Source organism: Epithele typhae, assembly GCF_022376455.1.
Source record: "Epithele typhae strain CBS 203.58 chromosome Unknown BXZ73scaffold_6, whole genome shotgun sequence".
Taxonomy (NCBI): Eukaryota; Fungi; Basidiomycota; class Agaricomycetes; order Polyporales; family Epitheliaceae; genus Epithele; species Epithele typhae.
In genome coordinates, this window is record NW_025954197.1 from 24,210 (window position 1) to 40,771 (window position 16,562).

Consider the following 16,562-nt stretch of genomic DNA (forward strand, 5'->3'; position numbering starts at 1 on the left):
TGCACGCCTTCGCGACTTGTTTCGCCACTGTCCAGCGCCCTTGCGACCCGAGCCTCCTAGGCCTCAGTACCGCCGAAGAGGACACACCAGCTGCGGATTGGGATCGGGCCCAGTGGGTCACCCTTCCGCGGCAGTGCTCTGGCAATGGCATGCATCGCAACCCGCAAACGTCCGAGCGCTGTGAGACCTTTTTGCTTATTTGAGAACGCGGGCACTTGGCGACGCAGCTCTCGACGTCGAGACAAACGATCGGTCCCCTCGCGCGACAAGCAGGTTCTAAACGGCGTGTGAAGCGTGCCGGATTACCGGGTTTGCTCGAGACCACGCCGCACGAATGTCGGGCGATGCGCGCCGTGTGCAAAAGTGATGAGCGCGTTTCGTATACATTTCATGGGTGCCGTGCACCGTGGCGGGCCACACCAGCCCCCGCACTAATCATACATACTCTTGATCACGACACAACGAATCGAAGGTGGTTCGGCCCAAACTCACCGCTCGACACTGCGAACTTCGAAGCCGGTCCTGTCTCCCGTCAATCCGTACGCGTCTCCTTTGCGCAGCCCACGTGAGCTGTTTTCCGCCGTCTTCGCCTCTTCGTCCGCGCGACATCACCACGCTACGCCGCGTAGACGCTCGCGTTCGCGCTCTTCCCGTCTGAGCTCGCGTCGCCGTCGATAGACGGCTTCCCCCCAGCGCTGGAGTCGCACTCTGAGACGTCGACCTCCTCGAAGCGCATACACGCCTCGCGCACGCCGCGCGCGGGGAAGAAGACGTTCAGGGACCAGTAGACGAGGGCGGAGACGCCGAAGCCGGTGAAGAACGACATTTCGTAGATCTGCGTCGCCGCGAGCGGGACGGTGCGGCCGGTGGCGCCAGCGAAGCCGACGACGTTGATGAGGATGCCGGCGATGTACGCGGCGTATGCACTGTACGTCGTTGAGGTGAGGGTGGGAGGAGAGGGTGGGGGAGAGATGGCCTACCGAAGATTGAAGCCATAAGTGTAGTAGTACCATCCGTCCCGCTCGGCGCGGTAGAGGTCCTTCACCTTGTAGTGACCTTTATGGATGACGTAGTAGTCCGTGATCTGTCATGACACGTGAGTGAGCAGATCTTGGACGTATCCTGGTAGCGCGCGCACCATGACTCCCGCAATGGAGCTCAGGAAGACCGAGTATGCGGAGAGGTACGACGCAAAACTGTTGCTGCTCTTGAGCAAGTTCCAAGGGAGCATTACCAGGCCGACGATCGCCGCGACGTAACCTCCCCGGCGAATGTTCTGGGTATCGTTGTGCACAGCGTCAGCTTCATGCGCTTCTCACACAGTAAACAACGAGGACTGACAATGAAGCGCGGGAAGAGTGCAGTCAGATCACAGCCGGCGCTGATCGAATTCGCGGAGATGTTGGTCCCTAGCTATGGAGGGCAAGCGCGAACGCGTGTGAGCAAAGAGGGTTCGCGTGCGCCTCCACAACCACAAACGCACCTGAGCGATGATGAACGACGCCGAGATAAACCACACCCCGAAGCGCGTCGCGCTGCTCGGGGATCCGTCGAGGAACATGTTCAGCAAGTCGATGGGTGACCAGATAGCCTCTCCATAGATGACTTGCGACGAGGAAGAGACGATGATGCCGAGGAAGCTGACGATCGAGAACCCAAGCGGGACGGAGAGGAGCTGCGGAAGCCCCGCCGCGGACGGGTGGCGCGCGCGCGAGGCAAAGTCGGGGGCGTTCGTGACGAGCGTCGCCATGTTGCTGATGCACGACATCAGGCTCGAGACCATGCCCCAGCCAAGCGCGGAGCCGTGCAGGGTGCTGGGCTGGGAGATTATCGGGCCGACGCCGTGTGCCTTGACGATGCACCAGATGAAGAAGGTGATGCCGGCGATTGGGGCAACGACTGCCTTGAGCGTGAAGAGATGACGGCTGGTAGAGGTGGCGCGCATGATGTGAGCAAGAAGCTTTGCGGATGGGAGGCAAGATTGATGCTCACATCTTGTGAATGGGGAACCAGATTGCGGGGAGAGAAATGAGCCAGAATAGGAAGAAGCTCATGAAGTCCTTAGTAGTGATGCCCGCTGATTCGGGTAGGTGGTTTGCTATAGGTGAAGTCAGCCGATTGACCCTGAGAAGGTTCAAGAGTTGCGACTGACGGATGTTGTTCACCGACGGCCACATCGCCCTGAGCATGACAAACACGCAGGAACCCCCGAGGCTGGCTTGTACGCCGTACCAGATGCTGAAAATATTCCGATTATATTCCTGCGTGAAGTATAGTACTGAAGACTTACCAGGCCATCGCGCCTCGGTTGAACACGCACCAGAGACTGCCCCAGACGCCGAAGCTCGTGCGAGCGACAACGGGAAAAGTGACATGGAACATGGCGCCAGGGCGCGCATTCGCGACAATGAACGGGGCTACAACGCCATATCCAATCCAGACGCAAATCCACGCCTGCCACCAGGAGAGCCCTAGCTGGATCATAGACGAAGCAATCGTCCATCTACGGCAAGGTGTTAGTCACGCACACGAGCGAGCAGAACACGAAGACATACGTGTTGATGTTGAAGCTGTCTGCGATCCAGCTGTACGATCGAGTGTTCAGCCATATATTCAAGTGCTGCTGAAAGCTACATACAATGCAATGAAGTTCCACGTTCCCCACTGCCGCTTCTCCTTGGGCACAGGGAGAAGGTCGTCATTCTGTGGAGATCACAAGCGACCGTCAGTGCTCGTGTGACTAAACAATCATTCGTGTGTTCCCGCGACGCACCTGCAGGAACTGCTCGGAGTAAGGGAGGCCCCTGGTGTCGGACACCTCCAGCTTCTCGATGATCCCCATGATCGCGGCACCCAAGCAGAGAAGGCCGAAGGTGACAGTGCAATCTGAAACAGAAGCAGACCAGCCCGCGAGGCGGCTCGGGGGCCCGGTTTATGTATGTGGTCGTGGGGCATAGACGCAGAGATAACGACGTCGGGGTGGAGCTGAGATGCTCTTGTTTGGGCTTGCCGGCATCTTCTGATAAGTCGGTCGTCCGATAAGCTCGCGTTTATACAGCGCTTGAGTTTGTGTCCACACGGCCAGACGTCACCTGTCGTGTGAGCAATGGTCAGCGACCCCGGTAGCATGTCTTCGAGGAGCACTTGGAAGTACAAACTTACCTAGAAAATAGGCAGATCAGAGGTTTGAGAATCGCCAGCTTCCGAACGAATGCAGCGGAAAATCCAGCATGGTCTCGGATGAATCGCGGGAGTGAGAAAAAGAACCTGTGGCGATTGTGCGAAGTGCATTCCGCCACGTGCCCAGCTCGCTTAGATAGTACGCGAACGGCCTGCGGAGATGGCCGAAATCCGAGGCCCGCTTCATTCTCCATCCAAACGTTTTGGAACTTGGAAAATGGCTTCGAAAATCAGCGCAACCATCATATCGAAAGCGGCCGGAAATGCTTGCGTTGTAGCAGACTTCAAGCTAGTTCCGCGGTGGCCATCGTTAATGCGAGGGGGTTTCACCGTAAAGATTGTGCTCGTTGAACGCGCGGCCGAGGCCTAGTTCATCGCAGTTGAGTTGTCAGCCATATAATGACATCAAGTGGTAAACGTATCACATGGGAAGAGCCGGAGGACCGCGAGAGGGTGAGAGAAGACCGTGACCGCTCAGCGCTCATGCCGGCGACCACTTTGAAGATGGGACGACGTCCTTCCTGGCGCGGAACTACGTCGCTTGACCGCGTCAAGCTAGGCACATGGATGAGCCTCTGCTCACCGAAAGCAACAACTGGGCTGAGCTGAAGACACAGCACAATGCCGACGACGCCGACGCGCCGCGTTGTGTCCCCATCAAAGCGACGTCGGGCGCGATCACTGTCCATTGTAGTATGCGGAAGCTGTGTGCCGCGGGCCCTGTTGGAGGTCCGAAAGCTGTTACCGTGCAGCCGCCAGCGGGACTTTGAGGGAAGGGTACGCACTGGGATCGGCTGTGGCGGGTGGGTTCCACGCGGCTGGGATGGTCGAGAGCGCATCTTGTTACGTACACCGTAGCACTGTGTGGGGAGACGAACAAATACGTTCAGGGCGGCCGCCAGCAAAGAGAAGGAGATACGAGTGGTAGAAGATGAGTGTGTATGCGCGTGATGACAGGAAGCAAGGGGCGAGTGCTTCCGCCTCCCTAGCACTCCGTGGACTTCAGGCCGGACCTGTTCGACAGCCCTTCCACCAGGTCCATATCCACCGATACCGTAATCCGGGCCGATCAAAGCAACTTGAACCTGTGTGTCGGATCAGTCTGGTACATGGTTCACCGGGTGTATGCACGGGCCTGGCGGGACGGTTTCGCTAATTTGATTTGCAACTTGGGGAGAGGTATACATATCAGATGGGGATAGGGAAGACGGACATGAACGCACCTGGAGCTTCTCGCACTGCCATGCAGTGCATACGGTTAACAATAAGTGGTCCAACAATCGGACCACTGACCTCCAGGATAGAAGGGGAAGATAGATAGATGCAACGAGAAACAACAGTACACACCGCGCATATAGTACAATGATACGATCCGGGCAGAGCACTGCTAAGAGATGAACACCTTGCGAAGCTCGCTGAACTTTTGCCGCTCGCCGGGGTCACGCGGGTCGACAACATAGCCATCGTTGCGCGCCGCCATCTCCTCCAAAGCCTGTCACGGAATCGAAGAGCTAGTCAGTGTCCCCGTCACCACAATCGCGTGGCCCATGTGGCCGCACGGATCCTCCAGCCAGAGTCCGGCCGCGGCGGTTTCACGCACAGACGGCAAATGCACAGAGCAGAGCAGACAAAGAACAACGCACCTCTCTCGAGTACACCTGCCCGTTCCGGAACGCAAGCGGCATGTTGTCCGCGCCCATGATCTTTCCGCTGATCCGGCACACGATCGTCGAGTTCACGTGGTGGCTGAATGGGGCCTCCCGCGCGAGGGTGCCGAGGTCCGGCTGGCACACCGGGCAGTCGACGTTGCGCGTCTCGTGGCCGTAACAAGCGGGCAATTTCAGCGATGCCAGTCCGGCGTACATTGCAAGGTGCAGGAGTGGCTCCGTCGGGAGCGTGCTGAGGTGGTAGATCGCGAGCCGGAATGATTGGATGAGTGTGTTCCAGCGACCGAGGTCGTAAAGGCGCTACGGAGCGGTAAGAGATCAGCATTAGGGATCCGTGGAGGGACGGAAGTGAGACGAGCGGGTAAAGTGGAGAGCGAGGGGGAACACGCTATGATCGGGGTTCTGCAAAACGAAACGCAGTGCACCAGAACACCCGAGGGTGTTTGAAACAGTGGCACTGGCCGTCAAGACGGGCGGCTACCAGTTGTAGTCCTGCACTCTCCTAACTCGGTAGAGCGGAATTTCTACTGCCTCAGACCACACGAAGGCGAAACAGAAGGGAAAGAACTGCGGAGACAAGAATGATCGGTTTACTCACTTTGTATGGGCCGAACGCTCTGGCAGGCGGAACAGCGAGCAGCGTCGCGACTTGTATGATTTGGTCATGGTGCGTCTCTTGCCACGAAAGAAGGTGCTTCTTGCTGTATGCCATCGCTTCCTGTGCTTTGCCCACGCGGGCAAGTTCGATGTATTCTTGCAGCCGGAGATCGAACTCCAGAGTGTTCTGAGGCGGACGGCTTGACGTTAACACGTGTCGTTCGTGATGAAGGTGACGTTACCCACCTTGAGCTTTCGGAGCGCCTGCTTGTTTTCGCTGCACCAGGTGAGAGCCTCAGTGCAGCTCCTGCGGGTGAGACCGTCTTCAATCCTCCGAATATCCGAGAATAGATCGATATCGACCAATTTCTGAACAAAGCGCGATCAACTCCCTGCGTAGACCGTCCATCGCATGGAGAGATCGTACCTCGATGCCCTTCTGTGTTGCAATCATGCGAGCAGTCTTCTCCTTGCCGTTCCGGAGACACCAGTCGACGAGCCATCGGTCTAGACGAACGTCAGCCCACCGCGTGAACTCGGGCGCCGTCAGACTTTCTACGTTCTCGACAGCGGCGAGGTGTTGGAACCGCTCGCGCATGACCCCCAGGGTCGGGCTGCCTGACGTTTCCTGCATGTCCGAGAGCTAACTCCACACGCATGGGGCCGTGAGAAGAGACGCCGCGGAAGCGAGACGACCGGCGCAGGACGAACAAGGCGTAAGCGTCGAGGTCGGGATTGGCAAAGACGGGAGGACGAACCTTGCGTTTGAGGCCATCGACGCGTGCGATCATGCCGTCGATGGCCTTGAGGGTCGCGTCGGCGTCAGCATCGGGGCGTTTGGCGAGCTCGTTTGCTGCGGTCTGAACGGCGCCCATCTCTTTCTCGATGTTCTTCTGCGAGGTCCGAAACACTTTGCGGTAGTTTTCGTATGGGACCTGCTCCTGGATGTTAGTCCCGCGTCGTGACGGAAAGGGAAGACGCCAGTAGAGGAGTAACAAAGGCGACCGGAGGAAGCATACCCGGGCGAATGGCTGCTCAAAGAGCATTACGCCATCAGAGTTGAGCTTGCTGAGACTCATGGCGGAGTCCAGTCAGAGTGAACACGAGTTTCTCTGCCGATGATGGTGAGAAGGGCCAACGCGGCGACAAGCAACGACCGCGGTTTGGGCCAAGCTGGCGGGCGCCTGTTGTCGGCGGATGACACAGCATCCACAAATGTAAGACGTTATATCATATTAGATAATTTGACTTCAAGAACCGGAGCAAAGCAATCCGGTCCAGACTCGGCGGCATGCGTGACAATTTGTGGGAGGAGCACCAATATGCATGCAAACCGTTGGCACAATGCGAGTGCAATCGAAACAGTGTGAGGGTCACATAGATACAACTGTTGATTAGACATTCAATTCTAGTGAGAAGGATTAGACGCGTTTATGCGAGGCGGAAAGAAGAATGAGAATGAGCGCGCTTTACTAAACGTCATCGCATCGCCTGCAAGTGCCAGCACTTGCTAGTAACTCCGTGCTGTTAGGAAGGTTTCGTGTCGGTCCAAAGGAGAAAAAAATGGAGAGCGGGGATGATAGGAGTGAGTGTGGTGCTTGGGAAATAATCTACCCCTGCGTTGCCCCACTTCATTGCTTGTTTCACGTCGACAGCTCTTTCGGGCAGCGGCAATCTGTGCTGCACAGTGCACTGGACGAGCGAGGCAGCCGGCGACGTCGGAGAGGAGGCGCGCACGTGGGTGCCACGCGACGAACCATCACTCTCGCACGTGGAGTTCACGCGAGACCAGCAGCCGAATTTCAACGTTCAACGCTCGCCGTGCGGGGAGCTGAGCTCTCGCCGCCCTTGCTTCGACCTTGCCTGGTTTCACGCCTCCTGTTTCGCACCTATAGCAACGCTTGCCCTCAGCATGGCTGGGCAATCATCACCTGCACAACTTCAGAGCACTCGAACGTACATTGTGAACATCGGAAGCCCGACGACATTGAAGACGGAGCACGACCTTACCTCGAATGACAGAGAACGTGCTCACAATGCTGCTAATTCACAAGCTTATCATCGATGTCTCTTGATCACCGTAACGGCAACCTCGGAACACCCACACGACTTTGTGCCATGTGGCTGGATGGGCGCCGCAGCCGGCGGCAGATGTGGGTGCGCCGCCACTGCGAGCTGTGAGCGCCATCTCGGAAAGCGGGTTCATTTTAGGTATTGGCAGGAGGCGTCTCTGTCTTCGCGCCAATTGCACACGCTGATGTCTCCTCTCAACAGGGTAGATCGGCTGCATCCGTGGGATTCCAGTGACGGGAGATGACCTGGAGGAGATCCCGTTCCGCGCCCTGGAGTCGGTCGTGCGTACGCTACATCTTTGCAAGTTGTGGTTTGTCTTTCATCTCTACAGGGTCGCACACCCACCCGGACGACGCCGCGCTCTCGTTCTCAACAAGCATCCGGCTTTCTTGGTCGCCGTTCCTCCGGCATCGCGGCAGACGAGTCGACGCCCTCAAGCTGCACAGCCGCCCGTTTTCGTATGCCAAATCGCGGTATTTGCACAAAATCGAGATTGCCGTGCACGCCGCGGATTACGCAAAGCGACTCATGTCGTCCTCCTCAGGATCTCCGCCCATATCGGCAGGTGCCCGAAATACCAGGCACAATGTAAACGGCGCTCTCAGTGTTTGTGGAATTTCATGTACGCCCTCGAATGTGATGGTCGGAGCGTGTCTCATCCACCTCTAGGTGCGTCCATATATACGCTCTTGTCTCGGCATGAGCTCTGCACTCATCTTCTTAGCCTCACTCCTCCCGAGCCTCGTCCCTCGTACTCTCACTTCTTTCGTTCTTCGTTGTCATTCACTTTACTTGCAATGAACCCCTACAACCAGTGGCAGCAGCAGGGCAGCGGCACGCCCTCCATCTTCGGTGCCCTCCCCTCCCCCACCTCGTCCAGCGCGAGCACGCCGCACGACGCCGCGACCTTCACGCTCACCAACTTCAAGACCACTGTCCTGAACTCGACCGTGTACGATCCCAGCCGGCGCGAGGCTTACCGCATCGTCACCGAAGCGAGCTCCCCCGCGTGCACCGTCGTCCAGAACAGCCAGGGCCGAAACATCGCGATGATCAAATGGCAGCCGCACGCGGTCGTCGAAGTGCGCGGAATCGCCGCGGAGCAGCGCGTCCGCGACTGGCTCAAGCTCGCGTCCGACCAGAAGTGCGCGCGCTTCCATCCTTCTCTCCTCCTGCCATCGCTGACGGCCTGGCGCCCCCACAGCCGCCGCATCATGGACATCCGCGGCGTCCAGTACGCGTGGGCGCCGATGGACGGCTTCATCTGCGTGAGTCACGGTCGATTCGGCAGCAATGTGCCCACGCTGACCACTCCTGCCTCCTGGCAGATGTACAAGGTCAGCTCGAGCGCGCCCCGCGTGCTCGCGCGCGTCGCGCGCATGCCCAACTCGGTCGTGCTCGACGTGACGCAAGACGCCATTCAGCAGGGCCTGCTCGAATCCGCGCTCATTGCCACCGTGCTCATGACGTCCGGCCACTCCATCGACTGAGCGCGCCTCACGAAGTCCAGACGCGACGCGACCCCAGGTCAAACACCCCGCACACTGATGCCCACATTCGTTCTTGGTCTATATTCGCTCCCGTTTCCACCCTAGAGTCTTGATCGCATACTGTATCGCCTACTAGTAGTGCTCTTTGTGTCTCTCTTCTTGCTCTGCGCCTCGCATCCTTCTTGCTGTATCCTCGCCTCTCCCTTGTAGCATAACCTCGCTTCTGTCCCCGTTGTATCTATTGCAGCTGTCGAACTTGCTCTGCGAAATGCTATATAATGTTGCCCTACAAACCCGCGACCGGCTCCCTGCACCATGTTCATCGTCGAAGCACATTGTCGGTCCTACGGACGTCGTACGCGCGTTCTCTGCGCCGCACATCGACGCCATTAGAAATACCCTCAGCTCGAAGGCTTCATTCGCACCAGCATGAACAGTTTAGCGCGGTCTGCCGCGCACGACGCGCAACCTCATGCCGATTTTGAATATACCGAAGTGGAAACCGATCCCAGACTTTCGAGCGGGCGCGTCGAACGTCGGACGGTGCGGAGCTCCGCGGCGGCCGACAGCTTGCTCACGCGGACGTGCTCTGTAAGTCCGTGCTCGGGCTCTGTCAATTTCTCACGAGCTACGTCAGCTCCAAACGCGATAATCGTGCACTTACAGGTGTGTTCACTCCGCTCTTGCCCCAGCCGGCTTGGATAGAGAGAGAGAGATCCTACTGATAGTAGTAAACCGTCTAATCAAACGGGCGTTTAATATGAACCCCGGCCCGCTTCAACCGGCCCGCCCGAGTCCCGCCGAACCGGTCGGATCTCAGGCCCAGTACTCGTACTTCAGTTCGCGACCCCGCCCGTGCTGCGTTGTGTCCGGCGCGTAAGTGCGTGACTCGACACTACTCATCGTCGATGACTCGCAGGTCACGCCCCAATGCCCCCAAGCACGACCCGCGCAGCGCGCCTTCTCAGATCGCGCCCGTGCGTCCGACTCCGGATTCGAAACCGTGCTTCACATGCACACGTCGCGACGCCACTGCGCCCGCCTGGACCAGCGGCCAGGTCCCAGGGCGCGACGCGCTACTGCACGCGAGCGGTGCAGGCCAGGCCACCTCGGGCACTCAATATTGAATATTCAATTCGCGGCGGAGGCGGTCCGACGCCCGCGGTGCTTGTGCGGGGTTTCGGCCGGGACACCCGCGTCCCCGCCGCGACAATGGCGTCGACACGGCGCACAGCCAACAACGAGAAGTCGCCAATCGCCCCCGCTCCGCAGCGGCGGTGCACCCGTCGACGCGGGCGTCCCCGAAGTGCAAATCCGAGGTTGGCGCCCGGTGGCCAGGTCAACGGCGTGGACCCAGGCGTGCTCCATCACTCCGGAACAAAACACAGGGGACCTGCATGCAATAGGTGAAACTGAATGCAAAAATAATCGTTAAGGTAGATGTACATATACTCTACGGATATCGACACCGATACATAGCGATAACAAGGCGTAAAACTACAACACTTGCCGAGGCCAATCGTAGTGATACAATGCAACACAACATCCGAGCCGGTGAAAGTCCATGGGTATCATATAGTCAGAGTAGCGACGTTGAGGATCTCTTCATCCAGGCGGAGCTGAAAGGCCGCCTTGAATGGTTGGAACAGGCGTCCAGGAACAGCGAAGACGACCCTATCAAACGAATTCTTGAACCGTGCGGCCTTCGCGACGTTGCCAACAGTCTCTCCGCACACGAGGAGCTCTGCCCAGATGCCAGCGACCATGTCGACCTTGTTCTCGGATGACCCGCATCCAAAAGCGCCGAGGACAATGACTTTGTCACCGTGGGACTCGAAGGCCCTCAGAGCGCGCGCCATCCGCTCCTTCATAGCGTGCCTGATGCCATCCTCGAAGACCTGCTCTTGACCAGGTTCGATAATGTGCTTGGCGCGGACGGCGGCAGCGTTGACCGGGACAACAGAAAGAACGTTGACATTATAGGGGGCGATGAACTTGCCGCCAATGGGGTCGACGTTCGCCGGAGGAGGTGCGACCAGTGCGACCAGACGGTGGCTCGTTGTCGGCGTCCTGGCGGAATACGACGACACCTGGGGAGTAAACCATAGAGTGGTCATGAAGACCACTGCCGTCTTCGTTGCGAAACGTCCGATGTTCTTTGTAAAACTCTTGAGCAGGCGGCGAAGTGAGGCTGGCTATGAGGGAGCTCGAACGGGTGATCACGTCTTCTTGCTCGGCGCCCCCATGGAGAAAGCTACCACCCGCTCGCTTGGGCGAGGCAAAGGAGAGGACACCGACGTCGGTGAAGGCCATCGGGTCACCGAGACGAGGAAGGACGACGGAGCGGGCAGTGTTGAGGGTGGAACCGTCGACAAACTCGATCTGTGTAGACGAGGAGGAGGCATCTTGGTGAGCGTCCTGCCATCTCGCGAGGGTGGGGGAGTAGTGGGGGTAGAAAACAGTACGCTGACGGCTTTGGAGGACGGCGAGCGAGATATTGTGTGCCACCCGGTGGGAGGGTGTGGGGCGGTTGGAGACGACGGTCCTTCGCCGTCGGGTGGGTGAGTTGGAGGGGATTCAGCAGAGAGCGGGCGCTCTTCGACGTACTGGCCATCCCCAAGAACAATGTCCTGCGTCTCCGCGGCGATCTTGGCCCAACGCTCTCGGCGGCGCGCTGAGAGGAAGTGACGATGGCAATGACCCGTTTGGCTCTCCGAATGGCTCTGTCGTCTTTCTGTTCCTTCGCCTTCTTGATCTTCTGGCGTGGCGTTTGAGATCGCTGGTGGATGGTTTGCGGATGTCGATGGGAGTGGGAGTGGATGCGCGGCGCTTCGCTGAGGAGCGACGCCTGCTTGGACGGGAACGGTGTTTCGCCATTCTTGGGCTGAGGCGACACTCGAGGGATTGAGTGTGGTGGAGTGGTTGGTGGCGAGGATGAGGCAGCATGGGTGGTGGGGCTGCCCGCGACTCCCGGCGCTCTATATAGGCGTTTCAGGCGCCAGTTCATCTGAGTCAGCCTCGCATGGGCCACCCCGTTTGGGAGATAAGATTAGATGCTCAAGTCGGAATCGGGACTCGGGGCTCGAGTTTAACGAGCGACCGCATCTCCGTCCCTCTCCGCCATCCTGCACGATGGTCGCCCCACTATACACCACGGACTCAGGTCTTCTCTTCCATGCAGGCAAGATCCTGGTGTGCACCGTCGGTCTCCCTGCCCGAGGGAAGACGCACATTTCTCGCGCTCTTGAACGGTATCTGCGATGGACCGGCGTGAAGACAGCCGTCATTTCCCTTGGAGACCACCGGAGAAAGGTTCTCGGTGGAGCGCAGCAGCTTCCACAAGACTACTTTACGATGGGTGTGTATCTGGCTTTATCGTAGGGTTTTCAGAAGCTCATGCTAAGGGAGGAAAGGAGCGAAGGGCCCGGAGACGTTGCAGTTGCGCCAGAAGGTCATGGAGAGCTGCGAGCAACTCATCTGGGACTTTTTCAACTCGGGAGGGCAGGTCGTGATATATGATGCAAACAACGGCACGCGTGAACGTCGCCAGTTGCTCGGAGAGAAGGCTGAAAAGAACGGCGTCCATATCATCATGCTCGGTACGTTGGGCAGTGATCACATGCGTGCCATCTTTGAACCCGTGGAGCTTAGAGTCGTCATGCGACGACGAGGCCCTCATCTTATCGAACATTCGCAGCGTCAAAATCTCATCCCCCGACGCGAGTATCTTGTCCTATGCGAGTGGTAGTATGCTGAACCTCCTTGTCTAGTATCGGAACTGGGACCCAGAGAAAGCCGTCGCGGACTACTACAGCCGTATCAAAGATCACGAGCGCCACTACGAACCCGTCGAGGAGACTACATGGCCGTTCATCCGCATCAAGAACGTTGGCGAAAACATCATGGTGAACGTGAGTGACATCGCGTGCTCAGTACAGACTCTTTCTGATCACGCGATCTTCAGAATGTGTTCGGCTATCTGCAATCTCGAGTCGTCTTCTTTCTTATGAACATTCATAATCGGTTCCGTACCATCTACTTTGCACGAGTAAGCAAACCGATTGAATCGGCGAGCCATCGCTGAGCCTCGCAACCCAGTCTGGCCAGTCTCTCATTGAACACTCGTATAAAGCGGACTCCGACCTGTCACCGGCTGGGTGGGAGTACGCCGAGAGGCTCAAGGAGTTCGTGCTCGAGAGGCGCATGAAATCTCTTCAAGAGCGGGGACTCGACCCCGCCGAAAGGCGTCTTGTAGTGCGTTTCGTATCCCCTCTGAACTCTCGTCCGATTCCACTCACCCGTTGCCACCTCAGATCTGGACGTCCGCCCGTCGCCGCTCTCACCACACCGCGTGGCCGTTCCTCACGCACAACGCGAACGACCCCCTGCCGCCGACGCGCGTCAAGGTCATCGAGCGGCCGCAGATGTCAGAGATCAACCCCGGCGTGTGGGACGGGCTCACGCCGGACCAGGTGCGCAAGTACTACCCCGACGAGTGGGAGCGGTTCTCGCACGACCCGTACGCCTACCGCGCGCCCCGCGCGGAGAGCTACCACGACCTCTGCGGTGTGTCCTCGTTTCGCCCTTCCCTTTCCTGTCCCGCTTCGTTCAAAACTGAGCATGCGCCCCCTCCCCACAGTCCGCCTGGAGCCAACGCTGATCGAGCTCGAGCGCGAGCGCGAGGACCTGCTCATCATCGGCCACGCCTCCGTCATCCGCTGCATCCTCGCCTACCTCATCGGCCTCCCCGCGTCCGAGATCCCGGCGATCGAGGTCGCCCGCGGGGACCTGCTCGAGGTCGTCCCCGCCTCGTACGGCGTCTGGTCCCAGGCGCACCACTTCTGGGACGGCCCCGGGCGGAGCTCGCAGGGCGGTGCCGCAGGCGGCCATGGCAAGGACGAGCACAACTTCTACGAGAACTACGCGGAGGACACCAAGGGCAAGCGCCGCCCGAGCGAGACCTCAGTCACGGCCGGGGGCGTGCCGAGGATGTCGGGCATGACGCCGTCGACGCCGGCGACGGGGAGGGGCACGCCGCTGCCGCAGATTGTAGGAAGAAAGGAAACGGAGGAATATCAAGAGAAGTAGGTATTAATGTTTGTAGCATAGCGCGGTGGGGCAAGCCGCTTGGATGTATTACAAGGACTGCATGGTGTCGTCAAACCGGAAAGGAGATCGGAATAGAGATACAGCATCGGGACGACGGGGCGCGCATGTTCAACAGAAGCACCCTCCACCACACCGCACCACAAGAAAACACACAACGAGCGAAGACAGCAAAAGCGCAAAAAAGCATAAATCCCACACCTGCAACCCCTCATCAGCCGGCGACCGCGTTGTCCTGCGCCCGGTAGTTGTCCATCTCCGCGTCGAGCTCCTCCGCCGTCTTGCGCTTCGGCCGCGCCCGCTTCCCCTGCAGTTGCACGTTCTGCTTGTTGAGCCGCCGAGGGCCCTTCTTCGTACGTAACCGGACCCTCGTCTCCTCCTGCTGCTGAGCCGGCTGCCGCTGAGCTGGCTGCTGCTGGTTTGTCGGCGCCCCTTTGTTCTGGCGGCCGTTCTGGCGACCGTTTCTATACGCAACTGGGTGGTCAGAAGACGCATGACAGTGCTTCTTGGTGAGACATACGCCTGCGGGACAGCAGCGACTCCGTTGGGTTGCGCAGGAGAAATGCGGGAGAGGAGAGTGGGGACGGGCGGAGGAGCGGCGGGTGCGCTCACAGTGCCACTAGGGCCGTTGTCATCCCGGACGATTTCGATCTTGATTGGCCTCCCTGGAGAGCACAATCGTCAGTGCTAGTCCGCCGGCAACGGGCGAGTCTCAACCGTGAGGTCGGTGAGGACCCCTTAGTAGCAGGTTCGCACACAGCCGACGTAGTGTTGCATCGAAAGGAGTAGGAGAGATCAAAGGGCCAAGGGAAGCACTCACGTCCGTCCACGATCTTCCCGTTGTACTTCGACCGAGCGAGCACCGCGTCGTCCGGCCGGGTGAAGGTCACGATGGCCATGCCCCTCGACCGTGCTTGGGAGTTGTACACGATCACTACCTCCTTCACGGGCCCGACAGTCTTCGAGAATAGCATCTATCCGCCGTACGCAGGGCGACAGGAAGACCACAGACGACGCCAAAGCAATAGTCAGCCGCGCACCCCGAGTTTTCGAGACCGAAAGCACACGCACTTCGACTTCCTGCTCGTTCACGTCTGGGGGCAGCCGGCTGAGCAGGATCCTGCTCTCGAGGGCGGACCCGGACGCGATGCGCGCGTTCGGCCGCCACGCAGGCGCGACCTGGGCGGCGGGGTTCCCGAGCACGCGTTGCTTCGGGGAGCGGTAGGTATTCAGGCGGGGGTGGTGCGGCTGGGCTTGCATGGCGGCTAGAGCTTGGGGCGTGTTGTCGGGCTCGAGCTTATCTCCGGTCGGGGATGGCTTTTCGCTCGCTGCGAAGTGTCGGGCGGGGACGGGAGGTGAGACGGGGAGGCCGAGACGGGGGAGGGGCTGGGAGAGGAGTCGGAGGGAGCAGGGCGCGAAGCAGGCCGTGTCCGAAGAGCCTCGCGCGGTCACGAGGGCAGCGTTACGCGCCAAGGATCGCCGGCTCAATGCAGCACTCAGCCGTGCCAGCCTCTTCCTCCGCACCCACGGCGTATCTACATCGTGCAGGAGCTGTCCGGCCAAAACCAAAGTTCTCCGCGATGCATACCAGCGCATATGGCAACCTCCAGGACTCCAGGACTACCCCGGCTGGGTCGACGCAACCCTTTGCAACTAGTATACAAACGACTTCTGCCATCTTTTGTCGACTACACGTGGCATTGTTCTACGACACACATCATAATACTTATCGCCACTGCGGTCGGCACACCAGTAAGTAGCTACTACCCGAACAGTGCTCCGTGTAGGCAATTGAGTGCCGTCAAAGAGGCTAGCTGACGACTCCCATGCATTCCAATCTAGAACGCACAGGAGATAGCATGTTTACTAAATAGTACACGCTTCGACACAACGTGGTCGGCAATTTGGAAGGCGACGATATCGAATGCATACAGCGCAAGGATCAAGTCACTCGTCTAAGAGCACCAAAATACACCTTGTCAAGCTTTCTCCAAAGGAAAACCCTCTACCCAGCCTTCTGAGATCTTTCTGGTGGTGTCCCAGGCTACAATAGGGAATAAATGCAACCCACCCCTCCCGGAAATTTGTCGGGGGTGAAACTAGGAAAGGACAACCACTGCGAACCATCTGCGTCAAAACGCGAGTATGAACGTCGGCTTCATTGCGCCCCCGCGCCCCCGCATCGAGGGGCCCTGCGCACAGACCAAGCTGCCCCGGCCGCCGCCTGCGCCTCATCAATGCCGGTCCGAAGCCCCGTGGTCATGCCCGCCTGCACGGATCTCCTCGTCTTTCCGCCCGCCCAGAGTCCAGAAACCGACGGCCGACGCGCCATTGGATATTCATTACATACGTGCGTCGCCAGCGTCCCCCACGCCCCCAGGCCTCAGCGCCCGCCGCCTCACTCATGAAAACCGACGGGGCAGAGGGCGTGCGCCTTCCTCTCTCTTCC

At 58.9% G+C, this 16,562-nt stretch overlaps 6 protein-coding genes across 6 annotated transcripts; 2 read left to right on the forward strand and 4 right to left on the reverse strand.

Annotated features, from left to right (window-relative positions):
• Window positions 1–616: 616 nt before the first annotated feature.
• On the reverse strand, window positions 617–2,842 carry BXZ73DRAFT_41523 (permease for cytosine/purines, uracil, thiamine, allantoin-domain-containing protein; the record flags this gene model as incomplete). Its single annotated transcript, XM_048018787.1, has 11 exons — window positions 617–926; window positions 981–1,084; window positions 1,139–1,276; window positions 1,342–1,413; window positions 1,484–1,925; window positions 1,993–2,098; window positions 2,153–2,238; window positions 2,291–2,503; window positions 2,556–2,585; window positions 2,639–2,703; window positions 2,774–2,842. The coding sequence occupies 11 exons, from the start codon at window positions 2,840–2,842 to the stop codon at window positions 617–619; spliced, it is 1,635 nt and encodes a 544-aa protein (XP_047881059.1).
• A 1,725-nt stretch (window positions 2,843–4,567) lies between these two features.
• On the reverse strand, window positions 4,568–6,927 carry BXZ73DRAFT_88094 (CTLH/CRA C-terminal to lish motif domain-containing protein; the record flags this gene model as incomplete). The annotated part of the gene is made up of 8 exons (XM_048024830.1): window positions 4,568–4,672; window positions 4,824–5,147; window positions 5,446–5,631; window positions 5,691–5,813; window positions 5,872–6,087; window positions 6,203–6,379; window positions 6,464–6,508; window positions 6,913–6,927. 8 exons carry the CDS (start codon window positions 6,925–6,927, stop codon window positions 4,568–4,570), a joined length of 1,191 nt encoding a protein of 396 aa, XP_047881060.1.
• Window positions 6,928–8,314: 1,387 nt separating this feature from the next.
• Window positions 8,315–9,007, forward strand: BXZ73DRAFT_41876 (uncharacterized protein; the record flags this gene model as incomplete). Its single annotated transcript, XM_048018855.1, has 3 exons — window positions 8,315–8,661; window positions 8,722–8,785; window positions 8,846–9,007. 3 exons carry the CDS (start codon window positions 8,315–8,317, stop codon window positions 9,005–9,007), a joined length of 573 nt encoding a protein of 190 aa, XP_047881061.1.
• A 1,571-nt stretch (window positions 9,008–10,578) lies between these two features.
• On the reverse strand, window positions 10,579–12,014 carry BXZ73DRAFT_97969 (uncharacterized protein; the record flags this gene model as incomplete). The annotated part of the gene is made up of 4 exons (XM_048027545.1): window positions 10,579–11,175; window positions 11,231–11,552; window positions 11,615–11,655; window positions 11,709–12,014. The coding sequence occupies 4 exons, from the start codon at window positions 12,012–12,014 to the stop codon at window positions 10,579–10,581; spliced, it is 1,266 nt and encodes a 421-aa protein (XP_047881062.1).
• A 125-nt stretch (window positions 12,015–12,139) lies between these two features.
• Window positions 12,140–14,095, forward strand: BXZ73DRAFT_41752 (bifunctional 6-phosphofructo-2-kinase/fructose-2,6-bisphosphate 2-phosphatase; the record flags this gene model as incomplete). The annotated part of the gene is given in 9 exon segments (XM_048018832.1): window positions 12,140–12,365; window positions 12,421–12,606; window positions 12,659–12,730; window positions 12,750–12,751; window positions 12,778–12,918; window positions 12,972–13,055; window positions 13,106–13,261; window positions 13,321–13,573; window positions 13,647–14,095. The coding sequence occupies 9 exon segments, from the start codon at window positions 12,140–12,142 to the stop codon at window positions 14,093–14,095; spliced, it is 1,569 nt and encodes a 522-aa protein (XP_047881063.1).
• Window positions 14,096–14,327: 232 nt separating this feature from the next.
• Window positions 14,328–15,373, reverse strand: BXZ73DRAFT_74803 (RNA-binding domain-containing protein; the record flags this gene model as incomplete). The annotated part of the gene is made up of 4 exons (XM_048022101.1): window positions 14,328–14,577; window positions 14,634–14,778; window positions 14,934–15,087; window positions 15,185–15,373. 4 exons carry the CDS (start codon window positions 15,371–15,373, stop codon window positions 14,328–14,330), a joined length of 738 nt encoding a protein of 245 aa, XP_047881064.1.
• Between the last annotated feature and the right edge of the window lie 1,189 nt (window positions 15,374–16,562).